This window comes from Nelusetta ayraudi, unplaced genomic scaffold, assembly GCF_046127955.1.
Source record: "Nelusetta ayraudi isolate G7.1 ecotype Tasmania unplaced genomic scaffold, CSIRO-AGI_Nayr_v1 ptg000048l, whole genome shotgun sequence".
NCBI classification, from domain to species: domain Eukaryota; kingdom Metazoa; phylum Chordata; class Actinopteri; order Tetraodontiformes; family Monacanthidae; genus Nelusetta; species Nelusetta ayraudi.
In genome coordinates this window covers 8,121,421-8,147,201 of record NW_027466098.1, presented here as the reverse complement: position 1 = coordinate 8,147,201, position 25,781 = coordinate 8,121,421, and the positions used below count along the sequence as shown (strand labels likewise).

The 25,781-nt window shown below is 43.4% G+C and overlaps 1 protein-coding gene across 1 annotated transcript; it reads left to right on the top strand.

Annotated features, from left to right (window-relative positions):
• The first annotated feature begins 114 nt into the window (after nt 1-114).
• ttc12 (tetratricopeptide repeat domain 12) lies at nt 115-23,784 on the top strand. The gene is made up of 21 exons (XM_076036060.1): nt 115-207; nt 668-822; nt 948-969; nt 3,059-3,136; nt 3,230-3,351; nt 3,541-3,600; nt 4,263-4,334; nt 4,932-4,992; nt 6,755-6,943; nt 10,905-10,974; nt 11,671-11,759; nt 13,022-13,190; nt 13,771-13,860; nt 15,454-15,517; nt 15,602-15,736; nt 15,845-15,937; nt 18,004-18,072; nt 21,608-21,709; nt 22,616-22,718; nt 22,970-23,198; nt 23,657-23,784. Exons 1-21 carry the CDS (start codon nt 156-158, stop codon nt 23,724-23,726), a joined length of 2,094 nt encoding a protein of 697 aa, XP_075892175.1. The 5' UTR covers nt 115-155; the 3' UTR covers nt 23,727-23,784.
• The last annotated feature ends 1,997 nt before the right edge of the window (nt 23,785-25,781 follow it).

The following is a 25,781-nucleotide window of genomic DNA, read 5'->3' as shown; positions in this document are numbered from 1 at the left end:
AGTCCATCCTGGCTCACACTGCACTTCTCATCTATATACGTTGGGATTTTGTCACTGATATGTTGTATACTTGTAAAATATAATTACACATATAAATATTTCATTGTTTGTTCATGTTTGGACTTTTCAGGTTCTAAAAGGTGTGGAACTGCATAATGGAGAACATTGAAAAACTCGATACATTTCTGGAGAATGTTGACAAAATAAGTGAGTACTTGTGTGTGTGTGTGTTATACAAAATCTTTCATTTTCCTAATAATGTTTAATAATGTTATGTGAAACTAGCCTGAAAAATTAAAATGAAGTAAGTCCATCCTTCACTCGTACTTTGTTTGCTTGCACCAGATTTCAGAAAGTGTCTGCTTAAACACTCTAATAACATGTGTGATGGGGGCCTTTAACTTTGATTGTTTGCTATTTGGAAGAAGTGACTGCTGTGAAAAGTGGTGCAATTCCAGTATAAGTAGAAACATAATTAAAAGACAGAGAAACATTGACACCTACCAAACTCAAATTTTAATTTACCTCATCAAAAAAATATGCTTAGTTATTTTAAAACATTATTTGTAAAATACATTAAATGTGCTAACATCTCTGAGTGTAATAGAGCAAATGGTTTGTTTTGATGTTGAATTTGAGGTTAATCGTAAATGATGCATCGTTTCAGCTGAGCTCGTGATGGATCTCAAGTCTTCAGATGATGAAGTCAGTAAAAAGGCGATGGAAAAAGCTGACTGCTTCATAGCCGCTCTGGAGGAGCCTTGCAGAACTAAAGTAAACAGAACTTCAATCAACACAACCCCATCTCGTCAGGATTCTTTGGTAAAAGCATACACACTGTATCTCCCAAGAATAGATGCACAGTCTCATTTGTGACCAACCTCCTTGTGAATATGGACTAGAAACTTGAAGAAACATCTTTGATTATTTCCCTGTCTGTTTTACAGAATCTGCAGGACAGTAGTGCAGGTGAGTATGAGAGGACATTGTACTCTTCCTCACACAGAAGTAAACATTGCTGAACTAAATACATTTGCCTTAACAACTCAATGTTCTTTAAGCCAAAGAACAGAAAAGCAAGGAGAAAAACAACACCCTTAACTCTAAGTCTCATTGTTCTTTAGATGCTGCAGAGGAGATTAAGATTCTTTATCATCATTAACATATTTATGGCTCATTTTCACAATAGCATCATATCGCCCAGTCCTGCCACATTTAATTATTTTTCCTATTATGGTTAATATTTGTAACTTGGCTTTTTAATGTGTGGACTGTGTTTTGTGCTGACACCATTTTCTGATTCACTTTTGCTCTTTTAAACAACTGCATTTGTTGAAACAGTCCTCATTAGCAAAGAGTTCCAACCCCCCCCCCCCCCCCCCCCCCGCACCCCCCACCCCTGAACTTCTAACCGTGCACTGTCAAACTACGACAATCGAGTTTTTCTAACTTCATTGTAGTTACTGGCTCACACCTCAGTCAAGTGACCCTTATGTGTCTATAACTGCCAGAGCTACTTCCTGTGGACCAAACCGATGAAGGTGTTTGAATGAACACCGAAACGTCTTGTGTTTTTCAATTTTTTCTTCACGTCCGGAGTTTTAAAATCAAATCCTTTTTTAGAAGAACTTTCTACCTGGTCAAATGAATCTCCGCAGACCCATTCCCCTTGTGCGTCCTTCACCAAAGGCCGTGACCGTAACTCACACCTTTCTCCACTCGCCTCCCGACGCGACACCCCAAAATTTTGTGCTATTTTCTGACAGTTTACCAGCCAAGGACAGTGTGTGGTGGTGAGGGTTGAGCATTTTGAATGAGGACAGACGGCTGCTGTGATGGCCGCTGCTGTGTTTATAGGGGTGAAAACCAATGAGCCACTGTAGGAACACCAGGACTATTTCAACTGGCAACTGTCACTCAACAGGCTTACGTACAGTCAACATTCCCGTTATCGATTGAGCTAGTGAAATGTTCAGTGACACTGTGAGTCAATTAAACAGCTAATCTCTGTAAGCACTGCAGAGTGACAACCCTTACTCTGGGAATGCAACCAACTTTCTGACGCATTTCCCTGATCACTGCTGGAACGTGCTCTTGTACATGTGCACGTAGGGAGACAAAAAAAAAACAAAACAAAACATGGGGAAAAGTGAGCAAAGTTTGCAATTTGAAAAGACGAGGGAACGGATTTCTCATGCGAAAGTATGAAAGAGATGTTTGCTCTGAGACAATTTGACGGAAAGAAACATTCACACTGTGAGTCATCAAAAGCCGAGGCTGATTTATTGATTGGCGCTGACTGTGTGAGGACAATCAAAGAGGCAGGGAGAGCAGAGGAGAGTGAGCACGGGATGAGAAACACTTGCGTCTCTGGTTGAGTGTGCATGTGTGTTTTAGCTCAGCAAACAGGAACATGAGTGGGTATCGCCATCCAGAGACATAAACACGCCTGCCGCTGGTTGGACAGCAACGAGCCACTGCAAAACACGCAAACACAGTCATGAAGTGTTTGGAAAAAGTGAGGAACTGAGAACTGCTGACTGCGTTGTGCCGAACAATTACATTCTGAGACGAAAGTCCCCTCATGTAAAAAACGAACAAACTTTTCAGCAATTCTTTGCTTCCTATTTCCCCCAAGTGTGAAACTCAGCAGTACTAACACGGCCGCTGAACTTTGCGCCATAAATATTGAATTGAGAATGAGGAAACAGCAAAACAGTGGCAATCTCACTTTTTGAACACAAGACTTAAGAGGAGCTAAGAACTGCACATAGTTCAAAAACACTCCATTGAACCCAGAGTGTGCAGGGGGTCAGATAACAAAGTGCTTGACTGGAGGCTTTTATTTATTTTTCTACTGACTGAGCCTGAGCTCATTTTCCCACAGACTGGAAAGTGCGTTGCCAAATTTTTTTGTTGCTGATGAAAACCACAGGCTAAACGAACCGCGGCCTAAAGAGAGAAAATATCTTTGGCGCAGCACCGCTGTCATCGTGGCTCATCCCTGTCATCGCAGTTTTCCAAATTAAAGCTATTTTGTTTCCCTCCTTCCTGCCAGAGGCCTTCATGAAGATCATGGAGAAAGACGCCGAGGCCCGCAGATTAAAGAGGATGAAAAGGGAAAAAGTGGCAAACGGTGCGCTTGTTCTTCTCTCTAAGTCTGCTTTTCTTGCTGCTGGCTCGGTGGCGGTGCTATTTTTGAGTGTGGCAACGTTTCTCCTCTCCGCAGCATTGAAAGACAAAGGTAATGAAGCGTACGCTCGGGGAGAATACAGAACCGCTGTGCAGTTTTACACCGACGGCTTGGCTGAACTTCGAGACATGAAGCCTTTGTACACCAACCGAGCACAAGTGAGAAAAAAAAAAAATCTGAGCTGTGTTAATGATGATTTCTGTCTGTGCTTTGTTGTGCGCCAATGAAGAAACCTCATTTCCCCCCCAATTAGCGAATATGGTTTATTGAAAAGTAGACTGACAATTCTCTCTTCTATATGCATTTTCTTTTTTTCTTCTTTTTTTAATATCGCTGTGACTACCCAGGCTTTCATCAAGCTGGGACAGTACCAGGAAGCCATTACTGACTGTGAATGGGCCCTGAAGGTGAGTCTGACACCAAAGTCACCTTTGACTCTCAGAGTTCACTGGAACCTTACATTTGTATGCTTTTAGATGATTGGTATTTAGCTTAATTTCACATGTATGTGTATGTATATGTATATATATATATATATGTGTGTATATGTATATATATGTATATATATATACATATATATATATATATACATATATATACATATATATATATATATGTGCATGCATGTGTATATTTTATTATATAAGCTGTTTTAGTTTTGTGGATGGATTGTTTTTTATTTTGGTTGTTGTTACCTTAGTGTGTTGAATGAATGAATGAATGAATGAATGAATGAATAACGCACTGCTGCTGTAACAATTTCATTTCCTGCGAAGGACTAGCTAACTAACTAACTAGCTAACTAGCTAGCTAGCTAGGACAATGTTAGAGAGGAGTTAAAACATGGATAACCTCTCAAAAGTTTGTTTATTTTGAAATTGTATTACTTTGTGTTTAGAATGGAAAAAATGCCATGTAGAAAAGAAAAAAAAAACTTGTTCAAAACCTTGTTGTAATCAAATCTGGGAAGGCGGCGAGTGTCTGTGAGCATGTTGCTGCGACAGAAATCGCCACGTGCCATTACGTAGGTCTGCTTGCTGTCATGCCGGCGTCATTTTCTCCCCATTAGTGTGATGAGAGGTGTGAAAAGGCCTATCTACACATGGGGAAAGCGTACCTGGCTTTGAAGGAATATAACAAGGTGAGCGTAATTAGTCGCCCTCACATCTATTCACACATTTTACCCGACAAATTGCTCTTGCGTTATTTTTGCGATATTTACTGCTGTATTAATATATTACAAGTGTTAACGACCTGGGCTAATTGCCCATGCCAGAAAATACGTCGGGGCGGTGTATACAAGTGTATGCTCACCGCAGGCCTACGTCACTAGGTTTTCAGTTGTTTGCGTGGCATCGCAGTGTTGCGTTCTTTATAACGGAACTACTTTTTTTTTTTTTTTACTGCTTAAAGAGATCTGGAGTATCTGCACCTGCATGAAAGGGGAAAATACCTTTACGTAACCACGAAAGAGGCGTACCTGCCTCCAGCACGGCGCTAAAATACCACTTTATGCAGCAGTCCTATTCCCTGTATACCTTGAAGAAAATATGTAATTCATTAATGAGAGTTTGTTTGGTATTTTATTAGAAGATACAGTCCCCCCCCCGCCGAACCTTTAAACATTAGTGACAGTCGGATTATTCTCTTGAAATTTGAAGTGCGTTTTATTTTTGAAAGAGAATCACGTAGCCAAAGACGAACGTACCATTTTCCCCTTGCCTCTCCCTCTCTCCAGTCTAGAACCTGCTTCGGAAAGATTGTTGACATTGAACCCGGCAGAGGGAAGATGATAAAAGGTAGTGACATCATTTATTTATTTATTTTTTTTCCGGAGAGGTCAAGTAAGTAAAGCTTCGCCCTGCGTCATTTTCACGTCACATGCTTCTCGCGTGTTCATTGCCGCTGTGCGTACGTACTGCACACCAGCAGCCGCTTTGAATTTAAATTCAGGGCTGCTCAACGGACCTGCTCTCCTGTGCCGGTGCCGGCGCGGTGACAGCGGCACAGTGCGAGGCTGACGGAACGCATATTTCGCCTTTTATTCACACATTCCTGGAAAAATGAAACATCACAGTGAAAAGGGCACACAGTCCATCTTCAGCCAGTGATTCCAGCTCCCAGAAGAACGCCTTCATGGCACATTGCACGCTTATGTATAACACGCTACTGTGTCCTCCTTGGCTTCCTGTGCAATGTGTAGAATATGACGACCATTACACAAGCAGTTTGCAGCCTGGCTTGCCAGACAGAACGCTGCCTATGTCCTTGGTGTATCAATCTTGTAAAGAACGTAAAGGATTGAAAAGAAGAGCAGAACTTCACACTGGTGACACGGCGTCACCTTGAAGCAGACCAATCAGATTTGTGACTGTTCAGGCTTTTACTTCCCACACTAGAGGTATTCTTTGTGCAAGTAATTGCTTATCTTTGAATGCAGATTGGTTGAGTATTATATGTCTCTGATGCGTCCACCTCCCGCAACAACAGCAGCAGCAGCAGCAACAACAACATCTTTATCTCCAACAAACTCATTAACCGTGTCTTTCAGCACCAGGTGTTGTTCGACAATGACACACGTCATAAAAAACAACAATGACAGGAAGGACAAACATAGGAAAGTGTTTGGTTATGCTGATTTGCCCGTTGCTGCTTTGTCTTTTGAAATATCCAACGTGTCCATGACGAGGTGAAAAACTCTATCCTAACTCAACAGGATGTTTTATACTTTTGGAACTTTAGAAAATAAAAAAAAACAAATGTAATTTTCTGTTGCAATCTTGTATCGCAGCCGATCCGAGCATTTTGCACTTTTATCTTTATTTTATCTGTATTAGTCATTCAGTGTGTGAAGGCCTTTTCTCCAGCGAGACAACGGCGGATTATGGGTGTTAGGGACAACATGATCTGCACTCCAGCCACCAGGACCTAGTGGCTTCTGTGTTAAACTCTTGCCAAAGCCAGTTAAGGTCAAGTGGGAGAAAAGCCTTCAGCGATAATGCAATGCTGCGGTAATGCAATCCAGTTCACCAGTACGCCAGCATCCATGCTAATTGCTTTAGCAGCAGCCGTCTCTTCAGTACGAGTTTCTCCCCACCGAGATTCTCCTCAAGCCCCCGCCTCTTAAAAAAACGACTAGTCGCGTCGGTTAGATGGATGAGTGACATTTTCGAGTTGTCATGCGAGGGCTGCAGCTGCTGCACAGGGGGTGGGGGGATGGGAGGGGTGGGGGGGAGGGTCAGCCATTTTAATCTATTGCACCTGAGCGGCGCTTTGTCTCGCCGCTGGCCTGACTTTACCATCCTTCACCTTATTGCCGTTTTTAGCGGCCCATTTACTACATCGCAAGAGGCAAATTGCAATATTTTTGAACGCGGTGGGGGGGGGGGTTGCTGTTGCCGCGAGTGCAAGTCAGGACTCCGGCGGTCGTGAAAGGACGGTTAGAGGCAAAGGAGGAGGCCGGATTCATTGTTGTCCCCAAGCCTGTTTCACATTTCGCTGTTTGCTGTTGGATCACAGTCAACTCAATTTTGCTCTTCCTCCCGTCCTTTTTTCACGCAGGGTACCTGGAACAAGTCGATTTAGAGGAGGAGAAAGACGGTCAGGAGGCAAGCGCCATGGAAGAATTCGACAGCGGAGACGCCAACGCCCAAACGGTCCCTCATCTGCTGGAGAAACTGTCGGCACCCGGCCGCCTGCCCTCCTACTACCGCGGAGGACTGGAGATCCTGACACAGGCGCTCGCAGGCTGTGAGTGCCCTCGCGGAAGGAGTGGCCGTCATTTTTTTTTCTCTCCCCCGTAATGTCTTTGCGCTCGTCTCGCCACTTCGCCGGTTCACCTATTTCACAGCTCTGTGGCTAAATGGCCCTTCAGGCGCAAATGTTAAATAGCTCTGAAAGGAGGGACGAGATGGGAGATAAAGTGCTCACAGCAAACATCTTGGGCCAGGGCGCCCCGCGCGATGCAGGGGCTGCCGAAACACTGAGAGGTTTCCGTTCTGCTATTTAAAAAAAAAACAACAAAAAACAACAAAAAAAACAAAAAACAGGCGGTGATGTGATGAGTCTGGTGCAGTTGCCGCCTGTTGCTGTTTTCACGCCTTGTTTGTCACAGTGGGGAATTTCCATGATAGACTAGAAAGCAATGCTAAAATATGGCAACCTTTGTTTTGAATGATGCGCAATCTTACCAGAGAGGAAGTGGCACTTAAAGGTCCTGTGTGTAAAATTTGGCACAATTTCCCATTTTTATATTGTTAAATGCCCAAAAGTACATTAATAAAAGTGCATACTCACAGTACAAAACAAGCAATTTGGCCTTCCTGCCCATAGAACGGTTCTTCTTTGTATATAAGAATATACATATAGATGTATATTGAACCCACAAGGGTCTTGCTCCCAGTTAGCTGCCATCTTGCACTGCCATATTTTGGGAGGGTGAGAGGATGAGCGCTGCAATCTAGAATCTACAGTGCTCTGCAACCACTTGATGCCCCTGTTTCTTTTCAAAATTTCCAAATATTACACACATAACACATTTTTTTGTTGTTGCATAATTTATACATTATAGCAGGAAAAAAACAAAACAAAGTAAGTTATTTCCTGTTTGGGATGCCTGGAGATAATGAAAACCTAATGACCGTTTCATCTAGCAAAATTAAATGATGCATTTATCATTGGGCTGTAAAGCAAGTGTTTTTTCCATTGGCTTCTTTGCAGCGTTAACATGTGCTCATGCCCTCAGATCAATCACATTCCAATCATAACAACCTCATCGGAGGTTTCAAGTTGACTGTTTCGATAGAAGCAAACTCAAGCAAACTCTTAAGGATGCATGGAAACGTTAATCGACATAAGAACACAAGCCTTACCCTCTGCTTATCCCGTAAACAAGCGTCGCTGCCGTCGCACACATGCTCTTATTTTCTACGGATTTAATTTTCTGTCTCCATTGCGTTGCACACATACACACAGACCAACGCATTATCCCGAGCAAAACTTTTTTTCCTGCTAATCTTGGGGATTAAGCCAAAGCCTTAGAAGTTCATACAACTGCTGCATCCCAAAGGATTTAAACATAGCCAAACGGATGGAACGTTTCCTAAGCGCTTTCCCAAACTGCTCCATGTATCCATCTGGTAAAGTGCCAATCGGAAGCTCTTGGAAAGTGAGGCAGAACTAGGAAGATGAGAGGGTAAACTTAGCGGCTGACCAATCAGATCTGTTTATTCATGACACATGGCACGCACCACCATTATGTTCTACATATAACAAAGAGAGGAAAAGTCCTCTGTTTCATTTCTATGTCAGTATTGTATATGCTTTTATATTGTGAAGCACCTTGTTTTGCATTTGAAAGGTGCAATACAAAGAAAGTGTGATTTTTGATTGTAGTGGGAATGTACCACCTTGTTCCCCCCTAACCGGTTATCTTAGCAACAATCATCGTTGTGGTGACACTTTAGGAAATGAAAAAAAAAAAAGTTTTCTTCTTCTTCCAACTCCTTTTTCAAACCATGTGCGGCATTTTTTGGTTTTTTTTGCTTTTTCATTATTGTTGTTATTTGCATCATTTATCACTTGTTGTTTCTTTTGCATCTGCAGATAGTTACATATTTCATTTTATTTTATTTTATTAAGGTCGAAACAAATTCATTCATTCATTCATTCATTCATTCGTTCATTCATACACTGCTGGGGAATAGTGAAGATTGAAAAGATCTTTATTGTATGCCAAGCACAGAGGTTTGTTCTTTTTTTTTCCCAGGCACCACCGCTGAGAAAGGATGTGGTTTGAGAGAAAGTGCAGCGAGGGTTTGCTTTAGGTTGACAGCAAACACTGTGAAGCCTTGAGGAGATGCCCTGGGCAAAATCTAATAAAGCGGCTGTTAACATCAGGTGGCAGTTTCTATAACATCACGATATTACCTGCATGCAGGCCTGTCGGTTTTAGGCGAGAGGAGCAGGTGCCTGTCCGCGGCTTTATAAATGAATGGCATTCAAGATTGAGATCCACCAGATGGACGGGACTCTTGGAACTTGCCTGGGGTTATTGATGCTTCTTATACATATTTCACGCCAACCATGAGCTGCAGTCAGCAAAATGTAGAATTTTTGTTGAAAGAAGAAAAAAAGCTTGGCGCCACTGAGCCGAAAAACGGTGCTGGGCCAACAGAAAACTTTTCACAGGGACGCCTATTAAAACAAGTCATTACAAACAACGGCATCATTAGTCAAATCACACCCAAGGACAACGTTAAAGTGACCACGTAGCTCTCTTGACGTTAGCTTTGTTTGACCTAGTAGATTGACCACTATTTTGGACAGCCAAGGCTCCCTGTCAGGTTGCTCACCCCCTTTTGCCTCTGAGCTGTTGATATTTCAGCAAATGACTCCCGACGTGACTTTGAAAACTCCACCACCGAACTGTCGTCGCCGCCTGTAAAAGAGTCGGCCGGCGCATTTCATTAAGGTCAGACCTCTCAGGGGTGTTTATTTTGCGACGGAGGAGGTGAGGCTCAGCCACGTCGTCCCCGAAGCCTTGTAAAAACTTCAGGCACTTTGGTCTCGTGACTTGAACTGATGGAGGCGATGGGATGACACTTAAATTTAGATCCTCTGCTCAAACTTTGCTCGCCTGACGCGGCCCATGGACAAAAGTACAAAGAACTTTTTTCACACGGCGGAAATCAGGACGACATTAATTTCCTTTTGACTAGTTTCGCAAGTTTGACTTTTCTGCTGTCGCGTCCAAACCCTGACTTGTGTCTTGGCCACTTTCTAACTGATTGGTCCAGTTTTATTCTGGCCAGCTATTTAACAATTCAGCTTTTTGAGGTGAATTTACGAGTCTTGCAACACAATCGACTGCTTTTTCTCTCCGCTGGCCTTCACCAGGCAGGCAACCTAACGGAAGTTGCCACATCGCACTCTGGGACAAGGTCGAGGTAGCGGAAGAAAAGAAAAGCTGCAATGACTGCACAACAACGAGGAAAACAACTCCCGGCACCACCACCAACAACAACAACATGAAAAAAACAAAACAAAATAATTTCTTCTTGTTTATACAAGAGAATTTCTTTTTGCTTTTCATTTTGTGAGATTTCAGACTTGGAATCTCGGCAATCCATTCTCTTTGCAAGGTTAAAACTATAAAGCCGGGGGTGGGGGAAAAAAAAAACCCCATCACTGTGTCACGCTGACCTTTTGCCGCACAATTTGTTGCACACCATATTCCTTTGCACCGGCTGCCCTCCGAATAATGGAAAATATTTCCTTTCCGATATCTTTTTGTTCTTTTTTCCATTTAGAAGAATACAAATGTTCTGTTATACAATGAGGTGCGCTGCCATTCGAGGGAAAAGGGCAAAACTTACATAACTCACAACTGAAAAGATCTCAGCGCGGCCGACGTCACACGCTCTCCCCACTGAAAGTACGTGCTCAGTCCTCAGCGTTACCTTCCTTACGCTCGTGCTCATGATTAATGGAGGAAAAGACCCCTCGTCACCGTGCAGTACTCTTAACATATTTTATTCATCCCATCCCTTTTGTGCCCTTGACTGGAAACCTGGGAGCAAAAGTTAAAATTGGAAGACAGATGGGGGTGTATTTCCGCAGACCTTCAGGCTAACTGTGGTGATATATATATATATATATATAGGTTTTTTTTTTTTGTCTCCACCCACGATCTACTCTTCTCTTCCACCAGGTTCCGGCCAGACCCTTTTCAGACTGAACAATGGTTTCAGCATCATCATTGGCAATGACACGCTGAGGAGGTAAGGAGACCGGAGGGAGTGGTAGCTGTCAGCCGTCTTGACAGATGAACCCGGGGAGAGGTGCGTGCAGACAGTGACGGCCTAAACCGGAGAGAGCTCCTTCTCCCACCTTCTCGCCCCCCCCCGCCCGTCACTCCGTTTGTGGGCGAGCGGAAGGAAAACGTGACCGCACTCCAGTATGGCTACAAAAAATGGCCCAATTATGTGGCTGGAGTATATCTAAATTCAAAGGCAGACCTGGAACACTTACAAATTGCAAACTTAATCGTTTATGTTTGACCGCTGACATTGGCCAGTCAGACAGGAGTGTGTGAGTGTGTGAGACATTTGTCACATCGCACTTCGGTGCAATATTTTTGTTTGTATTCTTTGTTCCCTGCACATCATGCTGATGGATGCCCTGAAAATCCCAAAAGATCATCAGTTTTCCCCGTTCAAAGTCACTTTAATCACTTCACTTCAATCCTCTCTCTTCCTTCTTCCGAAGCTCACTTTAAACTTCGTCTCCACTGTTTCACTGAGTTGGTGCCATGTGATTGGCCGGTTAGATGTTTGTGTAATCGAGGAGTTCAACATTTTACATCATATAGTGACCAGCGGGTGCAGATTGCACGTTTCTCTCACACATTGCATTGTGTTACGTTTTACAGTTATTGTGTATCTCCGCTTGAAGCATTGCGTTGTTTTTCTTCCCAGTTGTCTCCTGCAGGGATCAAAGGCTTCAGAGAGTCGGGAACTGCGTACATCCGTCCTAAAACTATGGAGAGTCGTATGTCAGGGGAATGGTATGTGACTTCATTTAGTCCCCGGGAGATGGAAATATTAGAACTCTGCTCATTTGGCTGCACAGCAGGTGATCTTGCTCTCCTGCTAGCTCTCGCCCTTTGATTCAATCCACTCTCTGTATAGTGCCGTCAAAATTAAGTGTGCGGAGAGAACTTTTCCTCAGATGTGGAGTTTGATGTGTCTTGCAGACATCTCCGTGGCCCCAAATTTTCATAAAAGTGTGAGCTAACACCAAACATTAAATTATAAACTAAATGTGAGGTACAATATGTTTTCATGCTACTTCCCGCTACGTCTTCGTAAAATTACCAGGCACAGGAAGAGGATGCAGCAAATTCCAGGAGTTTTGCAATATTCAGCAGACGCTGAAGTTATTTGTGCAAAGTTTCACAAGTGCAGCAGCTGTTCACGAACCTGCTTGACAATTTTTTGAGACAAGTTAAGTAAACAAAGGGTGAAAAGGATGACTCAAAGACTGAAATATGCAAACAAAATCTTCACGTAGACTGTTTCCATGGCGAGATAAACACGTGGGGAGGTGACGGTTGCATCGTTACACGTGAGGATGAGGATCGTCAAGCTGAGATACAAATGGCTGTTTACAGAAAATTTCAATTGTGTGACAATGTAAAAGTGAGGGTGAATTTCTTTCTTTTGGCTGAGGAGGAAAAATAGATGTTCCTGGTTGGAGGAAGCTCATTAAAACCAGTGGTGATGTTTAAGAACACGGGTGGATTTTAATGGGGGTGGCTTCACTTAATTCAAGTGTTTGATTAGAATTCTGTAGGCTTTCACAGTCAGGGGTGAAGGGAGAAGCCCGGCGTACTGTGAAATCTCCCCAGCGAGAAAAGTCTGAGATTGCACAGAGAGAGAAAGAAAACACTTCGCAAGTTTGACATCTCACAAGCAAGTGCCTAAAGGAAACTGACGGGTTATGATTGAACAAAGAGGAGAGCGAAGCAGTGGAGCTCAGAGGGAAAACAAACTGAAGCTGCCTCGGACTTTGAGGGCAAACCATTGAGGTCGAAAACTTCACTCTGGGCCTTGAGCATTTGATAAAAACGAGTGCAGATAACTGATGGCTACGGAGAAGTGTGAGAATCTTCTTCTGGTGCTTTTTGTTTACAAAACGACACCCTGAAACTTTGATGCTTTTCATAGCGAGCGCTCTTCTTTTGCTAGTAACGCTCCACATGACATATCACGGGATTCTGTCTGCAGTGACACAATATTATTCCACTGTTTTTCCTTTCCATTTCAGACGAAAACCAGAAGACGCTAATGTCATGCCCGGTTAGCAGGGAGTCGGCAGTTCGCTTGGTCGCAGCCGAGCAGGCCGCCGTCCGGAGGGAATGCCTGGCGCTGCTGTCTTTGTTCTCTGAGACGCCACGCGGCAGGAGGCTGGCCATTGACTCCCTGGATGTGCAAACGTAGGCCTTTGCTTTTCAATGAAAAGTTGCCGAATGAACTTTGAGAAAGCACGGAAAATTACACTACAGACTACAAAGACTTCAAATGATTGGAATTTTTTCCCCCCTTCTTTCTGCTCTGTCTGCGGAGGGTATGCTTGGAAATAATCTAGCATTTCCCAGTGCCCCTCTAAATAAATCAGCGGCGGGACCTTGTCCCTGGGCCATGTAGCTGACATTATTGTCAATCGAATTGCCACAACCGTTTAATGAGATTTCAGGAGACGTTATATATCATTGCTCTGAGACATAATTTTTTAAAATGACACTAAGTGGCCCAGGTGATTTCTTAATATCTGTATGTCGGCGTAACGTATTTCGCAAAATGGATATTTCGGGTAGGAAAAGTGAGTGAACTGTAATGTTGTGGCATTTAAATTAAACCAGCGTTTGGAGGGAAAATATTAACCACTTTCTCATCGTTTGAACGCTGAGGTTTTTTTTTTTTTTTAATCCTTGTGTGTTCTACCATCCTCCTTCCACAGTTTATTAACCTTTCCCCACTTTTAATTGCCTTCTGCTTTTAATTTCCATCTAATAGGCTAACAAAGAACCTCATGACGTGCATCGTCGAGCAGCGCCAGCAGAAGTCGGCAGTCAACATCCTGGAGAAGTTTTCCCACGAAAAAAAGTATTACCACCCTCACGAAGCACCAGTTTAACGCCAACTTACGTAAACTATGAATAAAAGATCCACATTTTAAAGTCCACATTTAGAATATGGCCCATATGAGACTGTCATTGTTCCCCTTTACATGTTTTACATAAAGTACAGTAAAATATGTCATCACCTCATGCCAGGAGGTGTCTCCGGGGAAAAGGAAAGTGTGTTATGCTTAATAATTCAACACGATATCCGAGTGTTAATGTCACTTGGAGGCGAAAAAAAGGCTGCTCTCGGCCCGTTTCACCAAAATAGACATGAAAGGAGAAAGCGGGCTCTCAAACGCAGCAGGATGCTAGCCATGGTATAAAGCAGTGACATCGGGGGATCAATTCTCCTTGTCTAAAATTCAACACTCGCTCCATGGAGACGGTCGCATCCTGCAAAGGTTTTCTCTTTCATGTCGAGCCCAAAAGGTTGAAATCAAACCTTGGAATGGATGCGGTTGCACGTGGGGGATCGAAAGGTTCAAACACGTGCAAAATGCCTAAAAACAGAGACAGAAAATGAATCCACGGACGTGAGTTTGAAGAATATGTATAGGTTTGTATTGTTTTTTTTTTTTTTTTTTAATACAGACGAATGAGAATGTGGGTTGTAGTTTTCTCCAAGCCTGCAGGCTTGTCGAGGCTTCAGAAATTCAGATCAAGCTGTCAAACCAGTCAGTGGTGTTTAAAAATTGAGCAGTATGCTGCTTCTGGAGCGTTATTACTCATCTAATGAACAGAGTTGGGAGTAATGGGTAACTTAAGTAGTGCCATTACACTAAGGCACTACTTCATGCTCTATTGCAGCAGTACAGTGTTTTATTAATGATGATTTCAGCAACATTTTACACATGACATGGTCACTAATGACACAAGTTCTTCTTTTAGAATGTACGAAAAATGTGAAAGTAAAAGTCTCCTTTCCACACTGCTGGAATTCAGTGGTCAATTCTTACATTTTGTATGAAGGACATGCACTCATTTCACTTTGTCCGAAAGGATGAAGGCAAGGACAAGAACTCTAAAGCAACTGCTTAACATTTCCATCCTTTTTGAGATTCTGACTGTTTTTTTTTTTTTTTTTTTTATGTTTTTTTTTTTTATATGCAATGTACATCGCCCTCAATGGGCTGTACCCTGAGCTGCACCCAACCACATTTGAATATTGTAGAATACAGTTGTATTATGTCATGCGACGTTCCAATTTAACATGACAGAGACAAACAATATATTGTGCGTTAAATTATGAAGGCAATCGGAATGTGAGTGAAGACATTCACCTGTTTTAGGGGTTTATTCAGAATGAAGAAGCCTGCCGCTGACTTTCCAGCTGAATGTATCTCATCCTTTTGTTTGTGGCACAGCCAAATCAAATACCCGGCAGAACGACCTTGGCTCTTCCCCTTTGAAAATCGAACAGAGGGCTGAGATTTCGTCAGGTTTACGAGCCTCATCGCTGCTGGGATTCTTCCCCCCTCTTCTGTTACTGTTCTGTTAGGCCAGGGTTGTTGTTCCGAGTTACACTCAGGGACGAAACTTCATTCTGCTCACTCCTGTGTTTTGTCTCCTGCAGATTTTGCAAACAGCTAAGGGCGGCGTTCAAGGACTCCGTCAGTACGCTGTTTGGAACTGTACTGGTAAGTCGCGCAGATATACCGTTCGTACAGCTCTTGATGCACAGCTTGAACCAAATCTGAGTCATGTTTGCTCAATCTTTACAGAGAAACGTCGGCGAGTCCGGTCAGCACGTCCTTCCTCTGCTGATCGCTGCAGTCGACGGCCTGGCCAGAGATGATATCATCCGTCGCAGCTTAGCTCGCGATCCAGACTGCTGGCAGGCCTTTCTGCACGCTATTGTCAGTAGCCTTCCCTTACTGCTCCCGTCACCTGCCAACACACTCAGCACCTGGTCTGCTGTCCGCCGGTTGCATTTGATGGTGAATGTCTGTTTACTGTCCTTGCAGGAGCGCTGCATTGCATGCAAATACACCGACGTGCTCTGCCCTTTGCTTGGTTTGATCGTCAACACCTCAACCATCAGTTCTCCAGTCATTGGGGTAAGAGTTGTCATTTGTCATATTAATGATAACTGTAATTATCCAAAGGGAACCTTGCAGAAAATTAATAACCAGACTGTATATTCATCACGTATACCATTATGCCCATGCGCTCGTTGCTGTCTAAGGAGAAATTGCAGTCAATCAACTTATCGTGATTTACGTTTAGGGAACGTCACCTGGGTCAGTGTGTTTGTCCCACCTGATTTCACACCTTTCACAAGCTGTAAGGGTAAAAAAAAAAAAAAATCACAAAAGCCTGGGTTGGTCTTTGTTCATTTTTTTCTCAACATGCCATGTTCCTTATTCGTGCACCTGTGGAATAAATGCTTATTATATGCTGTCTGCAATGCTAAAAATGGTGTGCAATTCACACTGAGGAGGAAATCGCTTCCATTCGAGTCAATCTGCACAAAGATGCATAGGTTTCCACGACTGTGCTTCACTTGAGATATATATGTGCTAGTGATGTAGACGAGACAGTATGAGCCGAGACCAAGACACAAACAAGACAATGGATACCGACACCAAGGCAAGACTAAGACCAAGACCAAGATAGATCAAGGCTGCGTTCAAACTGCAGGCAGATTCCTACTCAAATCCAATTTTTAGGGCTCACTGTCCACACTGTTTTTAGCAAGTGTCCAAATGGGATCTGGTTCTGTTCAGACTGGGCCACATTATTGACCCATGTGACAGGTTGCTGTAGCAACGACGTCGGAGCGGAGGCGTCGTCCAGCATAGCGTGTAGTGTGTGATGTCATATAATTGCAGCAGCGGCACTTGTTGCAATACATACCCTGGAGCTTGGCTTGAATGGAGCTACCTCACCCACACACTGATGAGCCAATGAGTTTCCTCCTCTGTCCAGGGACTGCTGCTTTCTACTTCTTCTGTCAGCTCCATTAAGTTACAGTTCTGCACCTCCAATGGCGCCCTCTGGTCTGACGCATTGGGTCGCGTAGAGTGACATCACTGACAGTCAAAACCCATCAGTGTGTTTGGAGCTGTTCAGACTGAGACGCATCTGTCCAACTGCGACTTGAAACTACCTCCCGAAAGTGGTTTCAATCCGTTTTGCAAAAATTGGATTTCATGTGATTTGTGACTGTTCAGACTAGGATGGATGGGCTAAAAATTGGATTTTGACTGGCAGTCTGAACGCGGCTCAAGTCAAGAACAAGGCCGATTCCAGACCAAACGCCCCAAAATGTTAGAATCAACAGGACATTACCACTTCCTTGAATTGTAGCACTAAAACATCATATAGCGACTCAGCTGTTGAGCATGAAATCAATACAGGTCTTAGTATTGTGTTGTTGAATTGGCTGACGTGTATTATTTACTGGGCGACACGGAGGCGCAGTGGTTAGCGCTGCCGCCTCACAGCAAGAAGGTCGGGGGTTCGATTCCGGGGCCCGGACCAGAGACCTTTCTGTATGGAGTTCTCTCCGGGTTCTCCGGCTTCCTCCCACAGTCCAAAAACATGCATGTGAGGTCAATTGAACACTCTAAATTGTCCGTAGGTGTGCATGTGAGTGTGAATGGTTGTTTGTTTCTATGTGGCCCTGCGATGAACTGGCGACTTGTCCAGGGTGTCCCCTGCCTTCGCCCTATGACAGCTGGGATAGGCTCCAGCAGACCCCTGTGACCCTGAATAAGTGGGTATAGAAGATGAATGAATGAATGATATTATTTACTGATGGAACAAATGTATTCTGCAGATAGATCAGGCTTGTCAGAGTGATCATTGACTTAGATCACTCACTTAGAAACCCTCCCCTAATAATAATCTAAAGCATGAGCTTTTTTTTTGTTGTCATTTTGTATAACTCAAACCTAGTCATAGTATTAATTATTAGCAGTAGTAATTTCAACCCATGATCCCTGTAATTGCTGCACATTCGGTCTTTGAGTTATATGGGCCACTAAATTCAAAACCAAAGTCCACAAGGGAAATAAAAACTTTGTGAGAGTTTCGGCAAATGTGTGGCAATAAGTCTGGCAATTGCGTAACACATACACCCTCGAAAAGGTTAAGTAAGCAACCAATTTCCTTTCTCCAGGAGTATGCTGTTCCAATCTGCGACTGCTGTGTCGGCCTACTGAGGGATGGTAATGAAGATGTCGTGGCAGTGAGTCAACTTTCCCATTGCGACACTCGAATGACTGTGCATCACTCCCTTCAAAACTTCATATGCGGTTGTGTTGTGTTGTGTTGTCGTGCTCTGTACAATAAGCTTTTGTTTTCCAAAACTTGCACATGCCCCATAAAGTGTAGTAACATCCCCGCAGGCAACTGATGGAAAGTGGAACACATTCATCACGAGTAATGGCCCGTTTCCGTGGCTTGTGAGCCGACTGGCACGATGGCCCAAAACACGGTGGCAGCAATTCACCCTGTCGATGGGACCCTTTCTATGAGTCATTACAGTTGATTACAACTCCAGCTCCAGGTGCTGTTGTCTGTACTAATGCTTGTTTTAGCAGTTTATAAGCAGCCAATTCGATTCCCTCAGAGGCCCAAAACAAAGAGCCATCTGTCTCCGTCCTTGTTTAAGAGCTCCGCCGCTCCGTCGCCAACGCTTTATTTTCCACGCCACGCGTGCTCCCTCTGGCTTATTCTTACTTTAATTTATTATACTGACAGTGCCATAGCCCTAAATCCCTACTCTTTTTTTGTATTATCAATTTGGTGCAAAACACTTTTTTTTTAATGAAATATAATTGTATATACATTTTGCATAGTCTAAGCACCTTTTTGTTTGGTGGGTTATTTCCTCGTTTTAATGCTTCTTGACATTGGATGCTATACTGGTGGGAAGCCTGTTTAATACCATTGAATTACTGTATCAGAATTTGGTGGATTGAAGGTTTGACCCAAGACATATTGGCAAACGGGCGAGACGGTAGCGCAGTGGGTTAGCACTGTTGCCTCACAGCAAGAAGGGCATGGGTTCGATGCCGAACATGAGGCCTTTCTATGGCATGTTCTGCATGTTTGTGGACTCTAGATTGTCTGTACGTGCGTGAGTGTGAAATACTTGTTTGTCTTCCTGTGTGTTAGCCCAATGACAACTGGGAAAGGCTCCAAGAGAGGAGTGCAGGAGTCAGTGTTTATAGAAGATGGATGGATGGTTTTTGGCAAACAGGACCCTGAGTAGCTGAGTAGCTCAGTAGGACCACTCATGGCAGCTTGGCTCCTCCTACTCATGCTGGTCTCGCCACACGATGATGATGATGATGGAAATCCGTTCTCCAATTAGCTTGTGTCAAAAACCAACCGACGTGGTTTTGTTGCCGAGGATGAAGCCGCCGGTGTTGCATGAGGTTGTGGTCAGGAAAGCTAGCAGGCATTTCCCGCCTCTCCTCCTCTGATGCACCCGCTCTGTGGAGCAGAGTGTTGTCATTTTGGAGGGCAGAGTTCACTCTCAAGACCGCAGGGGGATCTCTCTTGAGATCGATCAGCAGCGAAGGAGATGCTGCCCCACACCTTTGCGTGGCCTCCACCAATATGTTGCTCTTGCGGTGCTGCAATCAGCGAGGCATTCTCCACTGCTACTCCACACTTTGACCCTATGACTCAACTGCCGGAGGCAGAATCTGGACTCATTGCTGAACATAGCGCTGCTGACACGGCAGTCAGCACCTGTAGTACCTCGGTACCAGAGGCTCCAACCAAGAGTCATTATACGTAAAATCAGTGGTTCTGGCATTGGCGGAGAAGATCTGGCAATTTTTTTCCTTGACCCGCAACCCATGTACTCAGCCGTGCTTCTTATCCCACAACTGCGTGCACCTTCAAAGAAAAATAAACAGGGTTCACAATTAATTATTCATTGCTATTCCACAGAATCAGAAAGAATATCCAAACAGATGTTTATTGGTTTGTATATGTTCACATTTCTCTCTACTATCTATTATCGTAAGAAAAGAAATCCATACATGGATCGTACTTTGATGGTGAATCATCTCTGTTATGCTTCGGCTCTCCCAGAAATGAAAAGAAAATTCACTTTGAGAAAACACAGGCCAACATTTCAGGGTTCTATGAAAAAAACAATTTTAAAGGTAAAGCTTGCAAGTTCTGAGGTGCACTTCCTGTTCATGCGGACCACTGAACATATGTGTTAGTGCTTCTCCCGCTGGCCTGAGCGAGAGTTCCTGCTTAGTTTTTTTGAGCTGGGTTTACAATATGTTTCGTGTGACTTTTGTGGACTTGAAAATGCACCTCTCTTATAACGCTGTCAGCAATTCTGGCGAGGTCCAAATTATATTTCGGATAAGGTTGCATTTACACTTATGAAACCTTTCACGGAAGGAACTCAACATAATCTCATTAAAGCTGTAAAGGTCAGCGGTTTCCTAAATATGCAGTAGCCCCAGAGTTTGTGATCATTCCTCATGTTCTACACCACTTGCACTGATTTTGTTATCTTTTTGGAGTGATTCATTCCCCTATATTGCTTTTGTCTCATCATCCAAGTCACTTCAATTGACTGAGCCATCCCACTGGTTCTACGGCAGAGAGGACGCAACCATGCGAGACTGTTTTCTAGTTCCCACTCTCATCATTTCCGATGCCCAGTGTCCTCGTTCCTTTCGATGATATCTTCCTTGAGAGTTGGGCGATAATTTTAGGTTCACTATCATGTTCAAAGCATTGCAAAGCACCTCGGCTGTTTGCTGAAAACATTGCTGTAAACACACAACACAATGTGCAACACGTTGCTGAAACATCAGTTTTCTGTTGTGTCCCCAAATGTCAAAGAACACATGACATTTTACACAGCCAAATGCCATGAGCTGTTCTTCCTTTCATGGAAAAAGTCATCCAGGTCAGATAGAAGAGCAGAATAAGCAGACCTCTTTAGCAACAGCTAAGCACAGTCTCTTCTATTTTTTTTTCCCACACCTTTCCGGGAGCTTTGAAGGACAACCAGCAGCAGTTGCCAAAGTCGCTACTCAACACAAGGAAGCTAGTTTGACTGCCGAGTGGAGATCTGGGTGGTTCACACGCAACATTCCAGAAATTTTATTTGCCATAATTCACATTCTTTGGCATAAACGAGAGGTCAAAAAGAGCTCACCATATGGACCTCGTGTCCATACTGTCAGGATTTGAAGACTTGTTGCAAAGATATTCATTAATCCTCACACAGAAGCGGAAAAATTTTTTCGTACAGCCTTAAAATTTGACTTCATCTCAAATATCATCACGTAATATTTGTAAAAAAACAAATTAAAAAAACTTTTTTGTGTTATAAAAAGTGTGACTGCATCAGTCTGACACACACAAATGCAAGTTGTGTACATGTCTTACAATTATTATTATTTGGTTATTGTTAACAAGACTATAGAAGAAAACTTGGTACCTGGATGTGTGACAAGGCTCATTATCTTTACATTTTTGTCCTGGATGGAACACTTCGTGTGGATTGTGACTGACATTGCAATTTGAGACGTAAGAAGAAAATGTTAAACTAATGTATCACAAATGCATCGAGTCAACTGTTGATGAGCCTGTACGTGTATAAAATCGCAACATAAAAATTCTTAAGTGCAATGAGCATTTTCCCTGAGACGCATTTACACAACACCGACTTATTAACTCTTGTCTGGTTTTGCCTAGCGTCTTTTCCTGATAGGCTGACATTGTTTATCTGGCAGAGAGCCACGCGCGTGCTGAGCACCATCCTCCCGCTGTCATCGGAGGCCATTCAGCGTGCTATTCAAGAAAACGTGGTGCGAACAATGCATCGACTGCTCAAGGTGTGTAACTGCATTCATAGCAAACATGGATCCGCTGTAAACACAAAGCGGAATCCAATAGTGTGAACAGGGCCGCTTTGTTTAATTTGTGTGCGAGGATTTGCCGCCGCAGTGCGGCGTTAGGTGTTGAATTTCACGTTGGTGCTTTGCAAGGTCTGTTTACGCTCATTAATCCGTTACAGGTACCATAACAATGTAAAAACTAGGGCTGTCACACCATTAATTTTTTCAAATCTTGATTAAGCTTTGAATTTCTGTAGTTAACTGTGATTAATCGCTTTTTCGATTTGAATGTTTAAAATTCTGTTACTTTGTGTCCATATAAATGTAAAGCTAATCTTACCGGACTGCCTTAATTGGGAACTAAATGAACACAAAGAAAATAATTCGGTTTTTTGATCTTTTGTATTTTATTTTTTTTAGTGCATCTACACCCATTTGTCACATTGACATTTTACAGGAGTTCCTTTCTAGTTCCTTTTCTGGTGTCACAGAGCTCCTGTACGTGTGAACAGTTGTTCCCCTCCACAGTAGGTGTAAATGGTATCACCAGTCTGAGGGACATTGGCTGCACCTGGATGTTTAGCGTGCAACACAAAAATAAACACAGCTAAACGTTAGCGGGATGCTGTGTCGAAACGTAGCGGCACGGCTTGAGGACCTGACTGTTGTGCCTTGCATTTAATCTCATCGAGTATTAACGCGTTAAAGCTGACAACCCCAGTAAAAACCCTACACAAGACGTCTTCATCCTCAAAGACGTACCACTGCAATTAAGGAGAAAGGAAAAAATGGAGCTGTTTCTCTAGTGTTGGCTAGCTTGTGTTTTCGCTGCATGTTTGAGTGTCAGCGAGTGTTTTTTTTTGTTTTTTTTGCATATGAGCACTATTTTGTCCACCCACCCAGAAATCCAGAGAGCAGGCGGCCACAAAGTACGCCATGAAGACTCTCGCCGTGTGCACTGCCACCAGTCACTTGGCGCGGGAGGAGCTGCTGACGGCCGATAAAAGTAAGCCATGATTGACATCTGAGCATCACCGGCAGCCCGAGATCATGAATTAAATATCACTATATCTGGCTTAATCTGCCAGGGAGGCGTGCATCTACATATCTACGTAGATATGTATTCTGTGCCTATTTCAGCGCCACTGCACCCACTTCTCCTCAGACAATAATAGTATGTGTTAGCATACATTTAGGAGGGAGTATTTATTGTTTTTTTTTTTTTTTTTAAATCTCTTCCTCTATTTGTGTGCACAGAGCTGTCAGTGCTGCGGCGTCTGCTGGCTCCCAGCTGTGATGAGATGGTGTCTGGTAATGCGGCGCTGTGCCTGGCGCACTGCCTGGAGTTGCAGGGGACTGCCAGCCGCCTGCTGGGCACCGATATTGTGCCGCTTCTGCTGCGCCACGCGGCAGCAGACCCCAAGAGCGCAGGCGTGCAGAGGAACGCGGCCGTCGCTCTGGGGAAGCTGTGTCGCTCCGAGCCCAGGTGACTGTTTCTCCTCCCCTGCGCTGCTGATTACCCCCAGACTCTCAGCCCAGAGAGTTGTGGATCGAGTCGCGGGGAAGAGTCATTCAGATGTCGTTTCGCACCTTTCATCGTAGAAGATCAGACATGAGCATTTTCTTTTTTTTTAAATGAAAGATGTTCCAAGAACAAAGCAAAGGGTGGCGAAGCAGCTTCCTTGCTTATTTGTTCTCTGTACTGTTGAACTTGTTTTATTTAAATCTGCGGTTCATTGCGTCGTGCATCATCTTTGACAGAGACAAACATCTCAATTTGCATTTGAAAGCAACGGGAGAGGCATCAAAAGCAACGCGCAGATTCAGCTCCTCTTGATGTGTCATAAAACTCAAAACACAGCGACAAGCACTAAATGAAAACAAAATTTTGTGCTTGCTCAAGACTTGATCGTGTTTTTGTTTCTCCCCCCCCCCCGATTCCAGACATGTGAGCAAACTACGAGAGCTGCACGGCTTTGAGATTCTGCACTCCTGCATGAAGCTCATCACGTGAACTGACTGGGCCTTGATATGGGCGAGATACTTCTGTCTTCTCTGTCCTGTTTAATAAAGAAAATACCCCCACCCATGGAGATAAAGACTAAAGACAAGTTTACATGTTTTATTCAGAATTTAGCAGTTGTATTTTTTGGGGAAAACATTCTACAATTTGTAACGAGCACAGGAAATATCGTAATCAATCATGAGCTGATGGAGGTTTATTTGTAAACCCAAGAGTGCAAGAGGTGTGACCATTATAGTTTTAAAGTGTCTATGTCACACCGGGGTGTAGGCGTTGGAGTCAGGACTCAAAAGCAGGCATAGTCTGGGTTGCAGCAGTACAGAAAACTATTTGTGGCAACAGAGCGAAACAAAAAGTGTCCTCGAGGGTAGAAACTCAACAAACCGGCAACGGAGGACTTAAACTGACAACTGCAACAAAACTGACCAAGACACACAGTGTCCAACGTGGAGTAACAGACAGGACGAAGGCATGGATGCCACAACGTGAATGACACACAAGACAACCAAGCAGAAACAATCCATGACGAGGCAGAAGCCAATTGAACAGATAAACAACCCAATTTACAAGCCAACAAAAGAGGAAAATAGGTAAAGGAAGTAAATAAACAGTTGATACAAGGACAGATGAGACTTTCAAAATAAAACAGGAAACACTAAAACCAGACATTTTATATAGCATAAAATACCATCCCGAGAACTTAAAATACAGAAATAGGGAGTTTTATCAATAATAAAAAAAAATGGTCTGGGGAATTTAAAACTCAGATTTAGATCAGGTGCCATAATATTCTAAAAGTATTTGAACAGACACATGGATTATAGTGATGCCTCCCTGTGGCCCAACAGCTCTATATAGAGATGCAAAACGTGACACTCACTTATCTGTTTGGAAGGTCTTGGCACTGTATCAAATCATTTCTCAGGTATAAGCCCGGAAAGGATCTCGCATGAAAGCGAGTGCGCGTCAGACTTTCCAGTGTCCCCGTATAAACTCCTGAGTGATGGCAGTGATTCACAAAGCCTCTCACTATCTGATGACTCCTACCCCTTCTCTGACTGATGACTCCCCGTTTTGTTTAGGCAGCAGGTACAGGCAGCGATAAACAGATCCAGCTTAAACTGACATGAAGATATGCCGCCTCTGGTTATTTGTTTCATGAAATTCATACTTTATTTTGGTACCAGTCCCATAACCCAAAAAGAGACTCTCTCTGATCTTGAAGCTGCAGCGGGAGGTGATTTATAGCTGATGTGTAACAGACTTCACTTGAGCCCAGTAACAGATGGGATGGGATGGGCTCCAGCTCACCCTTGACACTGAAACAAGGACTACGGGGATGAATGGACTGATTGATTGATTGATTGATTGATTGATTGATGGAGCCCAAAACTTGATGCTGGAAAATGTTACTTTGAATGTGCCAAATATGAAATACTTGTATAAAAATTAAGAAAAAAACAAGAATTACAAGGAAGAATATTTATTGCCGTGTGACTAAATCTGTGACCGCAAAGTTTGCACACTGCGGTCATTCTGACAGGGAAAAATAAATTCCATTCTGGGTCAAAATCCAATTCTAAGACAAATTTGTGGCTATGCGTATATAGACTCTCATGCTTGAATAGGCCTAAAGGAATTGAGAAAAGTTGCATCTTGGTTAATCATTTCACAGCATTATAAAACGCTGGTATACTCCCAACTTCTGCAGACAAGTAGAGCCCGCCCCCCCCCCCCCCCCCCCATTTCATTGGAAGCCTGCTGATTAATGAACAATGGCTTTTTTTTTTTTTACCCTGGTGAAACCGACCATGCATGCAATACCATTAAGCTTTGCATTTAATGTTCATTATATAAAGTGTTTCAACATCAACGGAATGAGCGCCGTATTGTTGAAGTGACATTAACTGCGCCCAGGAGATACGAGTTGAAACGACTTTGTCGACCGAATGCCACCCGCTTGTTTGTATTAATTAAAATGTGTTTTTTAAAGCCTTTTTCTTTTGCTAATGTCACTGAGGAAACCTAGAGTTGAAAGAGGACAAG